This window comes from Chlorella variabilis, assembly GCF_000147415.1.
Source record: "Chlorella variabilis unplaced genomic scaffold CHLNCscaffold_5, whole genome shotgun sequence".
Classification (NCBI taxonomy): Eukaryota; Viridiplantae; Chlorophyta; class Trebouxiophyceae; order Chlorellales; family Chlorellaceae; genus Chlorella; species Chlorella variabilis.
Window position 1 is genome coordinate 322,307 of NW_005435083.1, and position 18,386 is coordinate 340,692.

At 65.3% G+C, this 18,386-nt stretch overlaps 6 protein-coding genes across 6 annotated transcripts; 3 read left to right on the forward strand and 3 right to left on the reverse strand.

Annotated features, from left to right (window-relative positions):
• Nucleotides 1-54: 54 nt before the first annotated feature.
• Nucleotides 55-1,215, reverse strand: CHLNCDRAFT_21051 (hypothetical protein; the record flags this gene model as incomplete). The annotated part of the gene is made up of 4 exons (XM_005849688.1): nucleotides 55-264; nucleotides 419-601; nucleotides 798-855; nucleotides 1,028-1,215. Coding segments are annotated over 4 exons (639 nt in total), but the record flags the coding sequence as incomplete, so codon positions are not given.
• An 839-nt stretch (nucleotides 1,216-2,054) lies between these two features.
• CHLNCDRAFT_34609 (hypothetical protein) lies at nucleotides 2,055-3,493 on the reverse strand (the record flags this gene model as incomplete). The annotated part of the gene is made up of 5 exons (XM_005849689.1): nucleotides 3,079-3,493; nucleotides 2,889-2,956; nucleotides 2,713-2,774; nucleotides 2,461-2,558; nucleotides 2,055-2,333 (listed from the first exon to the last, which is right to left on the reverse strand). Exons 1-5 carry the CDS (start codon nucleotides 3,361-3,363, stop codon nucleotides 2,055-2,057), a joined length of 792 nt encoding a protein of 263 aa, XP_005849751.1. The 5' UTR covers nucleotides 3,364-3,493.
• Nucleotides 3,494-4,198: 705 nt separating this feature from the next.
• CHLNCDRAFT_14085 (hypothetical protein) lies at nucleotides 4,199-5,133 on the forward strand (the record flags this gene model as incomplete). The annotated part of the gene is made up of 4 exons (XM_005849420.1): nucleotides 4,199-4,335; nucleotides 4,532-4,649; nucleotides 4,768-4,908; nucleotides 5,086-5,133. Coding segments are annotated over 4 exons (444 nt in total), but the record flags the coding sequence as incomplete, so codon positions are not given.
• Nucleotides 5,134-5,554: 421 nt separating this feature from the next.
• Nucleotides 5,555-7,169, reverse strand: CHLNCDRAFT_9428 (hypothetical protein; the record flags this gene model as incomplete). The annotated part of the gene is made up of 6 exons (XM_005849690.1): nucleotides 5,555-5,656; nucleotides 5,991-6,074; nucleotides 6,305-6,399; nucleotides 6,476-6,581; nucleotides 6,710-6,842; nucleotides 6,958-7,169. Coding segments are annotated over 6 exons (732 nt in total), but the record flags the coding sequence as incomplete, so codon positions are not given.
• Nucleotides 7,170-8,515: 1,346 nt separating this feature from the next.
• CHLNCDRAFT_34612 (hypothetical protein) lies at nucleotides 8,516-11,076 on the forward strand. Its single transcript, XM_005849421.1, has 8 exons — nucleotides 8,516-8,969; nucleotides 9,173-9,387; nucleotides 9,503-9,635; nucleotides 9,764-9,869; nucleotides 9,997-10,085; nucleotides 10,219-10,248; nucleotides 10,352-10,426; nucleotides 10,750-11,076. Exons 1-8 carry the CDS (start codon nucleotides 8,622-8,624, stop codon nucleotides 10,864-10,866), a joined length of 1,113 nt encoding a protein of 370 aa, XP_005849483.1. The 5' UTR covers nucleotides 8,516-8,621; the 3' UTR covers nucleotides 10,867-11,076.
• Nucleotides 11,077-11,847: 771 nt separating this feature from the next.
• CHLNCDRAFT_142780 (hypothetical protein) lies at nucleotides 11,848-16,022 on the forward strand (the record flags this gene model as incomplete). Its single annotated transcript, XM_005849422.1, has 9 exons — nucleotides 11,848-12,272; nucleotides 12,554-12,695; nucleotides 12,917-12,994; nucleotides 13,237-13,526; nucleotides 13,674-13,752; nucleotides 13,977-14,598; nucleotides 14,815-15,008; nucleotides 15,221-15,529; nucleotides 15,999-16,022. The coding sequence occupies 9 exons, from the start codon at nucleotides 11,848-11,850 to the stop codon at nucleotides 16,020-16,022; spliced, it is 2,163 nt and encodes a 720-aa protein (XP_005849484.1).
• Nucleotides 16,023-18,386: the final 2,364 nt, after the last annotated feature.

The window sequence follows — 18,386 nt, forward strand, 5'->3', positions numbered from 1 at the left end:
CCACCCCCACACCCCCACACCCACACCCGCCACCGGCCCATGCCCCGCCCGCACCTTGTCCACGTATGTGCCGACCTCCGCGTCGCGGCCGCGCCCCGTGATCCCCAGGTCGTCCGTCCCCGCAATCTCCTTGGCGAAGCGGATGCAGCGGGTGCAGTGGATGCAGCGCGTCATCACCGTCTTCACCAGCGGCCCCAGGTTCTTGTCGCTCACCGCACGCTTCACCTCGGTGAACCGGCTGCGGTCGCTGCCAAACACCATGGACTGCGGCGGGCGCGGCGCGGCGCGGCGCGGCGAGGCGCCGTCGGCAACAGACGCATCAGGTGGGCTGGCCGGCGTGCTGTCCCGCTGCACGGCTGCGCTGCTGCCATCCACACCTCAGCATCCAGGCTGGCCACACGCCCACCCACGCACGCACCTGGTCCTGCAGATCGCACTCGCCGCCCTGGTCGCAGATGGGGCAGTCGAGCGGGTGGTTGATGAGCAGGAACTCCATCACCCCCTCCCGCGCCTTCTTCACCAGCGCCGTGTCGGTCTTGATGTTCATGCCGGGGGCCGCTGGCATCGCGCACGACGCCACCGGCTTGGGGCTCTTCTCCACCTGCCCGGCAGGGACAGCGAGCGGCGGCGGCGGCAGGGGCGCCTCAGCAAGCAGTGTGCTGCTGCCGCGGCTGGCTGAGTCCACGCCACCACACAAGGGCGCCACAAGCACATTGTTGAAGGGACACGATCGCTGCACCAACGCAGCTGTGCTACAGGGCGCAAGAGGGAGAGGCAGCGGCGGCCGCCGGCCGCACCTCCACCAAGCACATCCTGCAGTTGCCCGCGATGGACAGGCGCTGGTGGTAGCAGAACCTGCAGTCACCCAGGGCATTGTGCGGCAGGCCGGTGAAGCAGAGCTCACGAGGGAGGCGGGTGAGGGTCGCCTGCCCCGCGGCAAACCCTCGCTCCCCAGACTCTGGGGCGTTCATGATCGGTGCATCAGCATCAGGTCCGGCCCGGTCAGGGGCCCCGGCGGCCTGCGCACCTCGGAATGTCCACGCCCGCTGCGTCGCAAGCTTGAAGGACGTTGCTGCCCTTCGCCACCTTTGTGGGCTTGCCGTCAACAGTGACCTCGATCAAATCCTCGGCCGGCGCCGGCTGAACGGCCATCCCTCTGGCTTGCAGCCAGGGCCGCAGCCCACGCGCCGCAGCGCTCAGGCTGCGCCGCTGCATGGTGGCGCCCGGGTGCAAGAGCGCCAACGCAGACAGCGGGGGAGGGGACGATCGTTGGATGTGCATAGCTGGCGCCGCCCATGCGGGCGCTCGGCCCTTTGGATCACTGGCAGCTGGTTGTATGCGTCACCGCCTTGGCAGTGGTCCACTCTATACAGGAGTGCTGGGAAGCTGTATGCCATGAACAACGGAATGCCCCAAATGAAGGGGGGTGCCAGCAGCAGGTGCCGCCAGCGCCCGCCGCTCACGGCAGGAAGGGGTCCTGCTCCTGCTTCGCCGCCGGGCTCTCCATCACCCGCATAGTCGCAGGCAGCTCGCCCTCCCTCACAATCTCAAACTCCATGCGCCGCCGCCGCTCCTCTGCACGGAGGCAGCCGCAGGCCCAGGGCATTTGAACGTGTGGAACACGCACGCGCGCGGAGCGCATCGCATGGCGCTTTCAAGCCGCGCGCTCGCTGGCAGGCTGCCACTTCCTGGACCCCCCAGCCAGCCTCCCGCCCCCCCTTCTACTCAGCCCCTGCTCACCCGCGTCGGTCTTGACCCGCTGGTTGATGGCTGCCAGCACTCGGTAGCAGACCTCCATGGCGGGGGCGCCGATGTCGGCGTCCGGCCCGCTGCCCTCCAGCGACACAGCCAGGTCGGCAAACTGGTACACGCTGCGCCGCTCCTCCAGCAGCGCCGACAGCCGCGCCACCGCCGCCGCGTACGCATCCCTCGACTGCTCGATGGCCTGCTCGCCATCAGACTGCGGGGGCGCGGCACCCAGGCAGCGCTGCGGGTTGGCCTGTGGGTGCCGGCAGGCGCCGGGCGGCAGATGGCCCATGCCAGGAGTGGCGACCTCACCACCACCCCTTCATGCATGCTGAGAGGTGCGCAGGCGCTGCAGGGATCCAGCCGCCACCCATCGCCACATGCCGCCCCAGCCCTGGGGCCAGGGGCCGCACCTGCGACAGCAGCGGCCGCGACTCGGTGCCGTCGCCCACCACGCGGTGGGCCAGCAGGGTGGGGGGGCCGTTGAGCCACACGCTGACGCCGCCCTGCATGTGGCCCCAGTTCTCGGCCTTGGTGGGCACGCCGCCGCCGGTGGCCACCACGCAGTTCTTGAAGGGGGAGAGCTCCTGCGCGGGCAGCAAGCGGGAGAGTGCAGGCGCTTGCCAGCGGCCCACGCCTGAATGTGGGCGGCACAGCCTGCGCTGGCGCAGCCCTCGGCCAGGCATGCCTCACCTCCACCCCACCAGCGCTCACCGCCAGCACTTGCGTCTCCAGCTCCCGGAACGACTCCTCCCCATCCTCGGCAAAGATCTCAGACACCTTCTTCTGGCTCAGCTGCTCAATCAGCGTGTCTGCGTCATGGCGGCGGGCAGGCAGACGGTGGGGTGGGGAGTCAGTCTGGCTGTGGTAAAAGTGTGTGCGCAAGCCAGCAAGGTCGATCCAGAGCTCACCACATCAGAGGCCAGCAGCCGGCTGGCAAACAGCTACCAGCAGGCTGCCGCGCACCTGTGTCGAAGAAGCAGTAGCCCAGGGCCTGGCTGATCAGCTTGCCCACGGTGGACTTGCCGCTGCAGCAGCAGGGTGTGGAGGGGCACGATGTGGACCAAGCAAGCACATACGCCCCCAAGCAGCATTGAGCAAAACTTCTGACTATAGCTGCCTTAGCAGGCTGCCCCTCCCACCTGCCCATCATGCCGACCAGGAACAGGCTGGTGCCCTGCAGGCCCTCTACCACCTCAGCTGCAGTGTCCTGCAGGTCCAAAGCACCGCCACGGACTGAGCGCGGTTCCAGGAATGGCCCAGCCGGTTGCATCTTCGGCCTGCATGCATGCTTGCTGGCTTGCTTTGCCCGGTGGCCCCAGTCCCGCCTACCTCAATCTGCTGCGTCAGCGAGGCATAGTCCTTATTGGCGGCATCAAACCGGCCCTTGTCAAAGTCGCGGGGCGCCGCGCGAGCAGAAACCGCTCGCTGCCGCTGCCGCCAGCTGCCGCCGCTAGCCTGCTGCGCTAGTTGGCGGCGCGGTTGCGTGGCATGCTGCCTGCCCTGCTGGCTGGCCGGGCTGCACACGGGGACAGCGTGTAGGGGCTGCCGAGCCAGGCGGGGGCGCTGGCATGTTGCCGTCGGAGGGCGCTGGGCTGCTGCAGGTGTGGTCTGCATGGCTGCCGAATGCGTCCTAGCAGGCGTGATACGTCAATGCGGTCATGTAGAGCGCACCGCAAGCAATTGCGGCAGAGTACCACGGCACACGGTTGCAGGACGTCCAATCGATGCAGAGTAGCCACACAATTGCATGCGGTGGGAAGCGGTGGCAATCGGCATTATGAGGCCGGCGCAAGCCAACTGTACGCCGCCACGTACTTCGGCGGCCAAGCGATGCCTAATCAACGGCGTTCAATGGTGTTGGCCATCCATACACATGCACGGACTGTCACCGTAGCTTCTGGCCTCCCTGCCAGCCGACCGACTGATCACCATGTCCCGCCTGCCCCTCCTTGTAGCAGCAGCCGCTGGAGCAGGGGTGTGTTACGCATTGCAGCAGCTGATACAGATCACGAGAGTGCGGCTGTCCAAGCAGGGGCCCGGTGGCGGCGGCAGCGCGGGGGCGGGGGCCGGAGCCAAGGCAGGCGCAGGCGCAGGAAAAGATGGCAGCAGCGGCAAGAGCAGCCTTTGGCAGCCCGCTCCCCACCCGGATTGGAAGCCGCCGCAGAAGCAGCCAGCCCCATTCGGCACGGATGAGATGCACACGGTGGACCCGGCGCAGCTGCCAGCCGACGTGATGTACCCGCTGGCGATCTCGGCGGTGGTTCCCCGGCCCATTGGTGCGTGCCTGCCCCCCCGAGCCCCCGCCAGCATGCGTCATTTCTGGATCCATTTGGCTGCTAGTGCCGCATTTACCATTCCCGCTGGTCAGCTGTCAGCATCCAGGCTGGCCCCCTCCCGCACACATGCTGCCTGTGTGTGCGCAGGCTTTGTGTCCACCCAGAGCGGCGCAGGGGTGGGCAACCTGGCTCCCTACTCATACTTCAACGTCATGGCGCACAACCCGCCCACAGTGGCCATCGGCTGCTCCACCAGCCGGCTGCGCAGCCACGGCAAGAAGGACACGCTGGTCAACATTCTGGAGACGGGGTGGGCGAGCATTGTTGGTGGGGGTGTGGGCCGGGGGCTGTATGGTGTGAGGGAGGGGGGCTGCAGGGCCGGGTGTGGGGCTGCCCCCGACCGGCCACAAAAGCGGGCCCCCTGCTCAGCTGCCGTCTGTGTTGGCGGGCTCCACCACCCCAACCACCATCCCCTGCCAACCTGCCAGCCCGCCCTCTGCGTGCAGCCAGTTTGTGGTCAACATCATGAGCGAGTGGTTTGTGGAGGCAGCCAACCACTGCTGCGGCAACTTTGACTACGGAGAGGACGAGATGGTGCTCAGCGGGCTGACGGCGCTGCCCTCAGTCAAGGCGCGGGAAGCACACTGCGCTGCCTGCCGGCTGCTTGCTCATGTCTGCCTGCCATGGTGCCTAGCCCTACCTAACCTGGCCCCTCACGCCTCGCGCCTGCTATGCTCTGCAGGTGCGGCCGCCGCGGGTCAAGGAGTCTGCTGTGCAGATGGAGTGTGAGCTGCGGCACACTCACGAGGTCAAGGATGCCGGCGGCAAGGTCACCTGCGTGGTTGTGATTGGGGAGGTAGTGCTGATGCATGTGCACGACGGCGTGGCAGGTGCGGGTGCGGCGCCACCGTGCGCAGGGCGGAGGACCGCAATGTTGTGAAGCCGATAGGCTCTTCCCTGCGCTCTGCTGCCACATGCATGCCCGCCGACTGCCGGCCAACTGCTGCTGCCCCCCTTGTGCCCCCGCCTTGCCTTGTCAGGCAAGTCGCCCAGCGGCAAGCTGGTGGTGGATATCGAGAAGTACCGCCCCATCTCCCGCCTGGGAGGCAACACCTACGCCCGTGTGGCGGGGCTGTTTGACCTGCCGCGCCCCGACCGGGGCCCACCACCGGCACAGCAGCAGCTGATCTACACCAGCTCCCCTGCCTGAGGCGGCTGGCCCTGGCTGGTGCAGACCCCCCCAATAATTGTATATCGAGGCGGTCAGTTGTCACAACCGTATGTACATATCTGAAATTGTTGTTATGTTTATCCCAACAGTTTGTTGGGCAGGAGGGGTGCAGTTGATGGATGGGGCTAATGGAGTATCCATACCGAGTCTGGTGGCAAGCAAGAATCAGCTCCTCACGCAGCAGCAGGACACAAGCAGAGCACAAAGAAAAGCAGAAATAGCTAGCAGAATAAGCAAGCAAAAAGCAAGCAGAAAAAGTAAAAACAGTGCTGAATGACAGCTAGCGGGAGCCAGGCTCACTGCCGCCAGGAAAGGACTCAAGGGCATGCTCGTCCCCCTTCAAGTAATAATCGATGATGGCCCTGATTCTCTCTGGCTTGTCTGGATGGTAATTGGAGTGCTGCAAAATAGGGGGAGGCCAAGGCAGCACGTAAGGCATGGCAGCGCAATACCACATTTTGCAACCCACACCACGCAGCTAGCCCTGTCCCCACAGACTCGAAGCCACTCCAGTGACAACGACACTCACCACCTAAGGCATCACGAGGAAGGGTAGGGGAAGGGAGCAATGCGTGGGGAGCAGTGACAGCAGAGAAAACCAATTAGCTACGGTACATGCACTGCAAATGACATCTGTTGGCGCCCGCGGGTCCCCAGTGCCGATTATGCAGACAGCAGTGCCTGAGCCATCACATCCCCAGACAGCCGGCCACAGCACTGGCAGCGCCACTCACCATCACCGGCTTGGGCTGCTGGTCCTTTGGCATGTGCCGGACCTGCTTGAACAGCACCTTGGTGTTCATGAACTGCGGCGCAAGCTCGAAGAAAATGTTGGCGCGCCAAAAATGGAGCTACCAGCAGATGCTTGCCACCCTGCGGCTTCATCACCCCACCTTTGTGTAGTCCATCACTCGTGCAATGACCTGCAGCAGGCACACAAGCAAAGGGAGCAGCTCCAGAACTTGGCAAAACAGATGCACAACAACCTAAACAGGTCTGCAACTGCTGCTTCGAGCTGCTTCAAGCAAGTTCTGAAAACAATAATGACCCGCACCTGCGGCGACTTGTAGTCCCCGTGCGACAAGAAGAAGATAAACTCATTCCATACACTCTGGTCCCAGTCTGACTCCTTGGCCAGCCGATCTGCAGGTGAAAGAATAATAAGTACATGAGCAAAGCAACCAGAATTAGAGCCATCAGTGCTGTAAGCTGGCCTTACCTGCGATGCGCGTCAGCAGGTCGATTGTCTTGTCGTTGGCCCTGATGAAGAAGAGGCCCGAGTTGAAGGCCATGTGGCGCGTGCCCTGCGCGTAGCGGCTCCACCCCTGCGCCACACCAGGAGCAGCTCACGGCGGGAGCCAGCTCAACAAAGCAGGGCGGAGCAGCACACGCGGCCGCAAGCAGCAGCGGTAGAGGAATTCAAGGCCAGGCACCCATGCTGCCGCTGCCGCACCATGGTGGCGTCATCGATGCCGTAGATCTCGCCATAGGCTGTGGGCGGGTCAAACCCATCTGTCATTCCCTCCACGTCGCTGTCGCGGTACAGGTGGTCAAAGGGGTTCTGCAGCGTCGCAATATCCACGTCGCTGCACGGCGCGAGGGCGGGGGTGCAGGGCACCCGTTTGGGTTGGTGGTCCGACAATGAGATGGAGGCAAGTTTGCACTCATGCTTAGCCCCTCAACTTGACCCAGCCCCCTCACCTCAGCAGCACGTCCCAGCCCAGTTGCAGGAACTCGCGGATGATTTCGTACTTCATGGCAGAGATGGCGTGGTTGCTGCCCGTGTCCTTCTGGGAGTCGGGGATCACCACAGGGCGGTAGTAGTGGTTGATGCCCTTCTCCTTGCAGTAGGCTGCCAGCCGCTCGTCAATGGCCACAATCAGCCAGTTGGTCAGGCCCTCGATGCGCTGGACGCACTGCTCCAAGGGAGGGCAGACAATGCAAGGGCTTGCAGTGAAGCCTCTGCTTCACAGAGGCTGAGACCAGTGCCACTGGTCTCAGCAGGAGATTGCAGTGAACAAGCTTGCAGTCCAATGTTTTGGCTTGATGCCGCATGAAGCACAGGAGCGGCTCAGCGGTGCCCCCTACCTCCAGCCACATCAGGAGCTCTCTGTCCTCGACCAGGTCATAGTTGCTGATGGCGATCATCACCTCACCCTGCGGCGCCACACGCTGCAGGATTTCCTCCAGCTCGTTGCGCGGCTTGCCAGTCGACCGCCGAACTGCTGGTGTGCTGCCGCCCGACACCTCCAGCTTGCGGGAGCGCACTGCCGCCACTGCGCCCTCGGGCATGTCCGCCTCTTGGGCTATCAGATAGAGCTTCTCGCTGACGATGACGCCGAGGCACATGCCCACAAGCAGAGCGCCAGTGAGGAGGGCCGAGCGGGCCTGCACGTTCGGCACCTTGCGCTTTCCGCTGGCATCATCGAGATCCGTGATCACCATCATTTCAAATTGCGCAGGGAGGCGACAAGCGCTAGTCCATGACCTGCGGGCCCCACTCTGCTCAAGAGCGTCGAGGCGACCTTATTCAGCTACTACAATGCTAATTGTGTAAGAAGAAGACACACGTCGCTACTGCTTGCCTGTAAAAACTAAGGCTAAGAGAGAATCATGTTGGACTTGAATTGGAAATTTTAAAGAAGTCGGTCGATTTTTTTTATTTTTGTTTTTTTCGATCGAAACCTGTATTGATCGGAGCTCGGCGCACGCCTTAGATTACAGGTGGCGGTGATGTCAGCGGCGGTTGCAAACACGGCCTATCTCAACCTGCTCACAGTGGTTGTCCAGGATTTCAACTATATCACTTAAGAGAATCCCCTTTCCTGTAAGCAGATTGTTTATTGTTACATGATTACAAGTGGGGCAAGCGGATCATGCTGAGCGGTGCGGAGACCATTCACAGGTTCACAGAAGCGACCTACGGAGGATGTCAAGCCCAATTTCCGAAACAAACAATGACAGTGACAGCTACAACTCTGCAGTTATTCTTCTTGTGAACACCGCTGCCGTCTACAACCCTGCCGAAGCAGAAAGGACCTGTTCTCAAACAGCCTTGCCCAATCAACCTATGTCATGCAGCCGCCCAGACATACTTGTCCAACATTTACAACGGAACCTCTGCATCTGCCATCCCTGGGGTTGCGCTTTGCGGAGGAAGCACCTTGCATTGCCGCCCAGGCCCACCCCCCCGCCAAGCGGGCAAAGCATGGCGGCAGAGGTTCAGCTCCCACTGCACACCGCAGATCACACAGAGGCACAGCCCCGTCTCCAGGGCAACGGGGGAAAGCGCTGAGCGCCTCGCCAGTGATTCGTGTCCGCCTGTCGGGTCGACCTTGCTTCTGTTGCATTTCAACAAGCCGAGGATGGATCTTGATGATGCCAGTGGAAAGCGCAAGGTGCCGAACGTGCAGGCCCGGTCGGCCATGCTCACTGGGGCTCTGATTGTGGGAATGTGCCTCGGCGTCATCGTCAGCGAGAAGCTCTACTTGATCACTCAAGAGGCGGATCTGCCCGAGGGAGCGGTGGCGGCGGTGCGCTCCCGCAAGCTGGAGGTGCAGGCGAGCGCCGGCACGGCGGTTCGGCGGTCGACCGGCAAGCCGCGCAGCGAGCTGGAGGAGATCCTGCAGCGCGTGGCGCCGCAGGGCGAGGTCATGATCGCGATCAGCAACATGAACCTCATACACGAGCAGTCGCTAGTAATGTGGCTGGAGGTATGTGGCAGCCCCAGAGGGTGTGTGCAGCAGCGCCACGGTCAGTCGCAAGTCTGCTGGCATTGCATGATAGTGTGGCAAACTATCTTTATACCGTCAGCAACATGCTGAAGATTGGAAAGATGTTTACCCTGGCTGCCAATCTAGGCCATGCCGGCTTAGCTGCCCATCTGGCCATGCCCTCCCACCCCATCCGTCTGCAGTGCGTCCAGCGCATCGAGGGCCTGACCAACTGGCTGATTGTGGCCATTGACGAGCAGCTGGCAGCCTACTGCAAGGAGAAGGGCATCAACCACTACTACCGCCCTGTGGTGATCCCCGACTCCCAGAAGGACACGGGCAGCAACCACGCCATCTCTGCCATGAAGTACGAAATCATCCGCGAGTTCCTGCAACTGGGCTGGGACGTGCTGCTGAGGTGAGGGGGCTGGGTCAAGTTGAGGGGCTGAGCATGAGTGCAAACTTGCCTCCATCTCATTGTCGGACCACCAACCCAAACGGGTGCCCTGCGCCCCCGCCCTCGCGCCGTGCAGCGACGTGGATATTGCGACGCTGCAGAACCCCTTTGACCACCTGTACCGCGACAGCGACGTGGAGGGAATGACAGATGGGTTTGACCCACTCACAGCCTATGGCGAGATCTACGGCATCGATGATGCCACCATGGTGCGGCAGCAGCAGCGTGGGTGCCTGGCCTTGAATTCCTCTACCGCTGCTGCTTGCGGCCGCGTGTGCTGCTCCGCCCTGCTTTGTTGAGCTGGCTCCCGCCGTGAGCTGCTCCTGGTGTGGCGCAGGGGTGGAGCCGCTACGCGCAGGGCACGCGCCACATGGCCTTCAACTCGGGCCTCTTCTTCATCAGGGCCAACGACAAGACAATCGACCTGCTGACGCGCATCGCAGGTGGGCTGGGCTGATGCAAGGTTGGCTGTTCAGTTTCACGCCCAGTGCACCACGACTTGATCCATCTGCTGAGCATGATTTTGCCGATGCATTTTGTGTCACTGCATTTTGCGTCACATTGCTACAGATAAGCTTAGCAAACAAAAGGAGTGGGATCAGAGTGTGTGGAATGAATTTATCTTTTTCTTGTCGCACGGGGACTACAAGTCGCCGCAGGTGCGGGTTGTGTGCTTCTGTCCTGGTTTCAGTAACCAGCTGATGTGGTTAATGGTGTCCAGCTCTGTGCTGTCAAGCTCCTGAGACACCCCATCTGGCTGATGAATTTGTGCTCATGCTTGCCCCTGCGCAGATCATTCCCCGTGTTATGGATTACATGAAGGTGCGACGGGGCTGGAGCAGATGGGCTGTTGCCCTTTGCCTGGCTCGTGCATTCTTTGGTGTGCAAAACGCGAATCCCTGCCTCTTTGTTTGCCCCTGCGCAGTTCATGAACACCAAGGTGCTGTTCAAGCAGGTCCGGCACATGCCAAAGGACCAGCAGCCCAAGCCGGTGATGGTGAGTGGCGCTGCCAGTGCTGTGGCCGGCTGTCTGGGGATGTGATTATTGTAACACTGCTGCCTGCATAATCGGCACCGGGTCTCGTGGGCCACCAACCGATGTCATTTGCAGTGCATGTACCGTAGCTAATTAGTTTTCTCTGCTGTCACTGCTCCCCACGCATTGCGCCCTTCCTCGCCCTTCCTCATGATGCCTTAGGTGGTGAGTGTCATTGCTGTGGGAGTGGCTTGGAGTCTGTGGGGGCAGGACCAGCTGCATGGCGGCATGGATTGATGCTTTTACCTTTTTTTTTCACTTGATGCTTTTACCTCCCTATTTTGCAGCACTCCAATTACCATCCGGACAAGTCTGATCGCTTGAGGGCCATCATTGCGCATTACATTAAAGGGGACGAGCATGCTTTGGATAAATTCCCTGGAGGTAGCGAGCCCGGGTCATGATCCCCAAGGTCATCGTCCTGCACCGGGGTTCCCAGCTCATGCACTCGTACCCTCACACTTTTTGCCTGTCTATAATGTTTTATTCTATGCTGCTGTTTATCTCTGCTTCCGGCTGTGTTTTCCAAGCTGCTGCCCGGCGGGTGCCAGCGGTTGCCGAGCTGCAGGCCTTCCCGACCACTGTACCACCTCCCTCTGTGGCATGCTTGTAACGAGGGGAAGATAGCACATGTGGGCACGCAGCCAGTGATTGTCAGCGATGTGAGGGGCATCTCCGACGACTCCAGGACGGTCAAGGCGGTGACTCCGGCGAGGAAGGCCGCCGCCACCTCGCCGCCAGCTCATGCCTGGTTCCATGTTGCACCCCTCGCACCGGAGATTCATCAGGAGCTTGACAGGGAAGGCGTGACTGCTCTAGGCGGCGCTGCTGGCCAACAAAAGCCTCTATGTCACAGCCTCGGCTGACCGCAGACCAGACTGTCCAAGTGAAGGTAAATTGCCAACAGTTAGCAGTGGATCATCAAGTCCGCCTAAGGTCGCAACGCCGCTGATCGCCTGCCCGTCTCGCTGCTGCAGCTTGTACGCAGCGGGGCCCGAGACGAGCTGAAGCAGCTGGCCAGGCAGAGGCTGGAGGAGTCGGGGTGGACAGACGAGGTCCGCCAGCTGTGCCGAGGTATGGCTGCCGAGGGCGGCGGCGGCGGCGGCGGCGGCCGTTGCAGGGCCTTGGACGCGTGGTGCGAGTTGCTTGCGAGCAGCGGTCCAGCTCTGCGGCTGCCCTGCCCTGTACAGAGTTTGTGGCCACCCAGGGCTCCGGCAGCGTGCGGCACGAGGAGATTGTGGCGGCTGTCAAGCCCGCCGCGCGGGCCAAGGTTCCCGACCACCTGAAGGCCGAGCTGCTGAAGCGCCTGCGCGATGTGCTGGAGGGCTGAGCGCCCGCACTAGCCAGCCAGCCACAGCCCCGGCAGGCCGGCAGCTTGTCCCTGCATGGCGACCCACGTGACCGCGGAGCCGGTGGGCGTGGCCTTCCTGCCGCAGCCCGAGCAGCAGCTGTTTTTTGACGAGGCGGCGGCGTGCATCCACCTGGTGGAGGGGCGCATGATCACCGCAGTCGCCCTGCCCTCACCAATGTACGGCGGAGGCGCGGCGGTCGCCGCGGCGGCGGCCGCCAGCCTCTCCCGCCTCTCCCTCTCCTCCTCCTCCCCCGACCCCTCGGGCTACGACTCCGACAGCAGCGTGGCCTCCACCACCGCCAGAGCCTTCCTGGTCAGCGAGGGCCCGCCGGTGCGCCACATCCGCAGCAGCCTGGATGGCGCCTTCACCGCGCTGCACCGCTCGGCGCGGCTGGTGGAGGTGCACTGCCACGCCACCGGCAACATGTTCATCGAGACGGCGGGGGCAGACAAGCAGGGGTGCGTGGGTGGGGTTGGGTGGGGGTGGCAGTGTGGGGGGAGAGGCTTGCTGCGTTGCGGGGGGCTTGCGCCAGCGATAGACGTTGCCTGGCCGCGGCTGCAGCAGCTCCCCCACCGCCCCTTGGATGAAACGCATGTGCTGCCCCTGTGACATGGCCTCGGCGTCGCCCCATCCAGCCGGCGCAGGTTGTGCCGCCAGCCTTCCGCCGCCCGCCCTCTCACCCTGCTCACTTCGTTACACGCTGCCTGGCCTGCCATGCCCCTGCCGCCTCCCTTTGCAGGCGCAAAGGGTGCGACCCGCGCCTGCTGGGCTTCTTCTGGACTGCCGCCCAGTTTGTGATGGTCACGGCTGGCGGGTTAGAAATCCACTTGGTGCACCCCTCGCTCCAGGGCCTGCGCATGGATGCCACTGTGCCGCTGCAGGTAAGGTGGCGTGTGCTTGTGAGAGTGTATGGCGGGGGTGCCGAGGAGGCAGCACCAGCACGGGATGCTCCAGCAGGTGCATGTGTCGAGGCTGGAGCAGGGGAGGTGGCGGCAGCCTGTCCCAGCCTCGCTGTCTGCCGCCCGGCCAGCTGCTGGCTGCGGCGGCGCCGGTGCATCCCCCGCACACCTGCCCTGCCCCTGGGCACGCGCCTGCTGTGCAGGGGGTGCAGTGGTACACATACAGCCCCGAGACGCACATGGTGGTGCTGGGGTTTGGCAGCAGCGGTGCCAAGCTGCAGGTGCGTGCGCGGCATGTGGCCCCACCCAGGGCAGCCGCTGCCAGGGCATTGCGCCCACGGCCAGCCGGGCATAGCAAAGCAACCAGCAGCCAAGCAGCCACGCTTTGCGGCGTGCCCTGGACTGGCGGCCATGGCTGGCTGCCCCGTTGGCCCTCGCCTCCCACTCCTCGCCTCCCCCTCCTCGCCGCCTCACCCGCGCTGCCGCGCCGCCATGCCCCGCCTCCTGCTGCCCCCCTGCGCAGGCCATCCAGTTCAGCAAGGCGGGCACCCTGAAGCTGCCGCTGCTGGACCTGACGCCCCCCTGGGGCAGCCCCATCCGCCCCGTGCAGGCCGCCGCCGTCAGCGCCGCGCTGGAGGGCTTCTCGGCGGCGCGCGGCCAGCCCGAGCGCCTGGTGGCCCCAGACACGTGCTGGGTGGTGGTGCTCTACGGCCGCGTCTTCTGCGCCCACCACGACCGCGGGGCAGGCCTGCTGCGCCTCTACCGCATGTTCAGGTGCGGGTCGGCGGCAGACGCGGGCCCGCTGCTGCCGCGGTGACGGGTGTGGCGCGGCAGCACAGCGCACCTGGCGGGCGTCAGGCAGCGGCGGGCGGCCCGGCGCGCACCTGCCTGCCTGCACGGCCCCAGCGGGCCGACGCCGCCTGCGCGCCGCCCTGCCCGCCCGCCCTCTGCCGCCTGCAGGGATGCCACCTCTCTGGCCCACCAGTACGAGGTGTATGCGCGGCAGCTGGAGCTGTCGGTGGTTGACAATGTGCTGCTGGTGAGGCGCGGGCGGGCCTGTGCCTGTGTGTATGCTGGAAGGGCAGGGTGACAGGCAGGGGGCGGGGACGTGGCAGCAGCGGCCACCCCAGCATGGCCTGCCCCTTGGCTGCCTCCCCCCAGCCGTCGTTGCCAGCCGGCCCAGCGCGTCCATGCGAGCGGCCACACCCACCCCGCCCGCCTCTTGCGACGTGCGCACCCGGCCGCCCTCCCTGTGCCGCGCAGGTGCACCACATTGACAGCGCTGTGGTGATGCTGGTGGATATCATGGAGGCAGGGCCCGCGCCTGTCAGCAGCCCGCTGCCGCTGGCGGTGCCGCTGGCCCGCGGCGGCGCCGACCCCGAGCCTGGCGCGGGCGAGGCTGCGGCGGCTGGGGCTGGCGCGGATGCCGGGCGGAGTGGTGAAGATGGCCAGGAGGCGGCTGCGGAGCAGGATGCGGCGGCGGGCGAGGCGCCAGAGCTTCCGGTGTCGACGGGGGGCGGGGGGGAGGTGCCAGCTGGCGCCTCGGGGGCGGCGGCGGCGCCCGCCCTGCAGCTGCACTACCCGGCCTGGCTGGTGGATGGCGGCGCTGGGCTGGTGTACCGCCTGCAGCTGGACCTGCGTGCCGTGGCAGACAGCCAGTCGGACTACCTGCGCCTGCTGGCCTTCCTGCAGCGCCGCCGGCCGTCTGGGGTGCCGCGGCGCGACCCGGCAGGCATCACGCTGCGCGTGCTGCGGGGGCTCATGCAGGACGAGGCGCAGCTGCCGCTGCTGCGCAGCGCATTTGATGTGGTGAACGCGTATGGCGGTGAGGGGGCCAGGGCGCAGCAGGGCGGCCGCGGCGACGGGCGCGCGCCGCACCGGCAGCGTGGGGCGGCGGCGGCGGCATGCGCTGCTTCCAGCCCCGCCCCGCCTTCCTCCCATCCACCACGGCTTGTGGTCACGCCTCAGGCAAGGCCCCGCTGCACCTGCTGCTGCAACGTATCCCAGCACCTTGCCCTCCGCTTTGTTCCAGGGCACGCAACCGCCATGACATGCCGCCCCCTTGTTCCACTCCCTATACCTGTCTGCCCCATGACGGCAGCCTGCCTGACCCTGCGCCCGCCCTACGCGCAGGACGTGTACAGCTCTGCGTTTGCGGTGCTGCGGGCGCGGCAGGCGGCGTCACCCGCCTACCTGCGCGCCGCGCTGGCCGAGTTTGTGGCGTCGTGCCACGCGCACGGCGCCCCCCCCGCCCCCTCCCTGGCCTCCTTGTATGTCGACCTACTGTTGGACCAGGTGGGTGGGTGAGGTGGATGGTGAGGGAGGGTGATGGCATGTGAGCTCCAGGGGGCACTGTCGTGGTCTACAGCAGCGCTCGCCTTCAAAGGCGGAATTCCGGCTGATGCGTGGGGTGGCCACCACATCGTGGCTGCTTGCACCGAGGCCTGCCAGCCTCCACTCCCTGCCCCTGCTCCACACACACGCACACCGCCCCTGCCTGCCCACAGGGACACGCGTACCTGGTGGCGCCGCTACTGCTGTCGCACCCGCAGCTCGACTCGGAGCTGCTGGCTGAGCATGTGGAGGCGGCAGCAGCTGGCGGCCGGCTCCCCCAGGGCGCGCAGCTGGCGGAGCAGCTACTGGTGCGCCTGGGAGCGCACGCAGCGCGCTGCCGCCTGCTGCTGCGGCTGGGCAGGGTGCGGCAAGCTCTGGTGCTGGCCAAGCGGCAGCGCCTAGTACGGCAGCTGGCACCAGAGGTGCTGCTGGAGGCTGCCGCGGCCACCGGCGATGCTGTGCTCCTTGCGGCCGCTCAGCGGGTGTGCAGGGAGCAAGCGTCTGAGGGCGCCTTGCCAGGGCCAGCCGAGGCACGGGGCTACCAATGGCACCCTGGGCAACTGGCTCTAGCGTGATTCGTGTGTTCCTGCGGCTCTAGTGTGATTCGTGTTTCCTGTGTGTTCCTTTGCCCGCTCCCTTTTGCCCCAGCTCTCCAACACATCCCTTCCTGTACTTCACAATCCGGTCGCCGCCTCATCATCCTGCAACACTTTGCATTGGTGTGGTGAACCGCCACAGCGCTCAATGGAGCCAGTACATCCTTCAACCTGTGCATGTGCATGGGCCCACGGGAACGTGTCGGAGCTTGTGCAGCAGCGCTAGCAGTGCCCGGACAGCGGCTGCGCCGCCTACGCGCCTGCACATGCTGGACAACTCTGGCGAATGGGTGGTCCTGCTGTGCATTGCCTGGACCACAGGTCCTTTGCCCAACCCTGTTTGCCCCTGCTGCAGCTGTTCAGGTTGAACAGGGCCTAAGTACCTTCCGGGCTGCTGCTGTCGCGGGGTCCGCACTGCTGGCATGCCCTGCATCCGCATGTAAACAGCAGACTGCTCAATTTGGATCCCACAGAGAGGCAGGCCATGGGATGCCACGCGCGTGCACGTGTGACCTCATGAGATCAAAGCAGGCCTTGGGGCACGTAGGCGTGTTTGCTCACAGGATCATGTTCCACAGACCTTGCCTTTGCCCTCCTGCATGAAAGCCTCGTGCCCAGAGAGCCTGTGAGCCTGACCCAGCAGGGCCATCCCCCTTGCCGCCTGTCCACGGGACGGGTGCGCCAGAAATGAGCAAGCGGTGTTTTGGGGGCTGCAGGGCTTCCTGGCTGCGTGGTTTGCGCGGCGTAGGTGGCAGGCTGCCTCCCTTGTCCCGCCACGCCCCTTCCCGTCCCATCCTGCATTGCCCTTGGCCTGATGTGCTGCAGGGGACCCCAGTTTAGGCAGAAGATGACGGCGACCAGGCCCCTTCTACGCTCCGAACTTTACCTCTGCACTCGCTCCCAGACCAGCCGGGGTCCCTCCGACTCCCTCTGAAGGCCCTATCAAGGGCCCGCCGGGCTCCACGCACACGGCGCCACCATGCAAGGACCGCCGGGCGACGGCAACGCGTCCGCCGCGGGCACCAGCACCAGCGGCACTGACGTGCTGTTGCAGCTGCTGGCCAGCCTCCAGCAGCAGCAGCAGCAGCAGCACCCACAGCAGCAGCACGTCGAGGTGCATCAGCAACAGGTACAGCCAGCTGTGCCTCCCACACTACCGCAGTCCTCATTTGTAGTGCCTCAGCGACCGCAGTCGCTGCAGCAGCCGCAACAGGAGCAGCCGCAGCAAGAGGAGCAGCAGGGTGCAGCCTCACTACTGCAAGCCCTGCTGCTGGGCTTGCAGCATTCGCAGGGCGGTGCAGTGCAGCAGCAGCAGCAGGTGCCGGTACAGCCGCCGCCGGACCCCCTGTCGGCGCTCATGCCGTCCCTTCGCCAGCAGCAGCCCGCAGATGATGCGAGCTTCCTGCTAACGCTGCTGCAGCTCCTGGCTGCCGCCAGCGGCGGCAGCAGCCAGGTGGTGACGCAGCAGGCGCAGGTGGCGCTGCCGCCGCGCACCACCGCGGCCCTGGTGTCTGCCGTCCCGTCGGCCTTCCCGCAAACGCTTCCCTGGTCACCATACACTGCGCCCCCTCAGCAAAACGACGTGATGCGGTGGCTGAGCCAGTTCAGCGCTCTGCCGGGCAGCGGCGGCACCGCGTCAGCCGGCCACCACATGGCGGCCATGCATGCCCCCGGCACGAGCCCCGTGGAGGGCGGCGGCATGCATGCGGGGCCCAGCCAGTATCGTGGCGCCCCGCCGCCGTCCGTGCTCATCCCACCCGAGGCCAAGCGGCGGCGGTCGGGTGAAGACCTCGTCTATGGCCACTCCGGCAGCGGCGCAGGCATGCAACACGCGCCAGCCTATGCAGAACACCTGCCGCAGGCTGCGGGCCAGCTGCCCGCACAGCTGGGGCAGCAGCTGGCGGCGGCGCTGGCAGCGGACGCCGCGCTGGCGGTGGACCGCGCGCAGGGCCTGTCCGGCGCTGGCCAGCAGCAGCCGCATGGCGGGCAGCTCCCGCTGGAACTGCTGCTGGCGGCCGGTGGCGGCCCTGCCGGTGCTGACCCTGGCATGGGCGATGATGGCAGCGGCAGCCACGAGTTCCAGGCAGCGCTGGCGGCAGCCATGGCGGCGGTGGGCATGCCTGCGGCACCAGGCAGCGGCAGCTCACACCACCCTGCAGCGGCGTACGGCAGCTCGGCGGCGGCCCACCACGTCGGCGGCGGCAGCAGCAGGCACGCCAACCCGCATGGCTACGGCGTGGCGATGCCTGCGCCGGAGGGCATGCGGCGCGCAGACATGGTGGCTCTGTATGGACACCCCACGGAGCAGGCAAGCCTTGGCGGCGGCACCAACCCCACAACTGCGTGTTGCTCGGCTTGCCTGTAGCCCTCGTGGTGCTGGTGGCGGCTGCCGCTGGCTGGCCTGCACCCGGCCTGGGCGCTGGAGGCACGCTGGTGCCACTGGAGGCCAAGCCCGCCCCTCCCACACCCCGGCGTATGCGTGCAGGTTGAGCGCCAGATCACCAACCAGACCTACATCCTCCGCCTGCACGTCACCACACAGATGGCGCAGCTGCTCTTCCCGCCGCGCGCGGAGCTGGAGGCGGCGCACCAGGCGGCCACCGCCCTGGACCCGCCGCCCCCCAGCAGCAGCCGCCTGGGGGGCGGCAGCACCTACATCCAGCTCTTCAAGCAGCGCCTGACCGTTGTGGATGAGGGCAACAGGGCGTGGCCGGTGCAGGTGCGTGCCGTGCCGCGCCGGCGG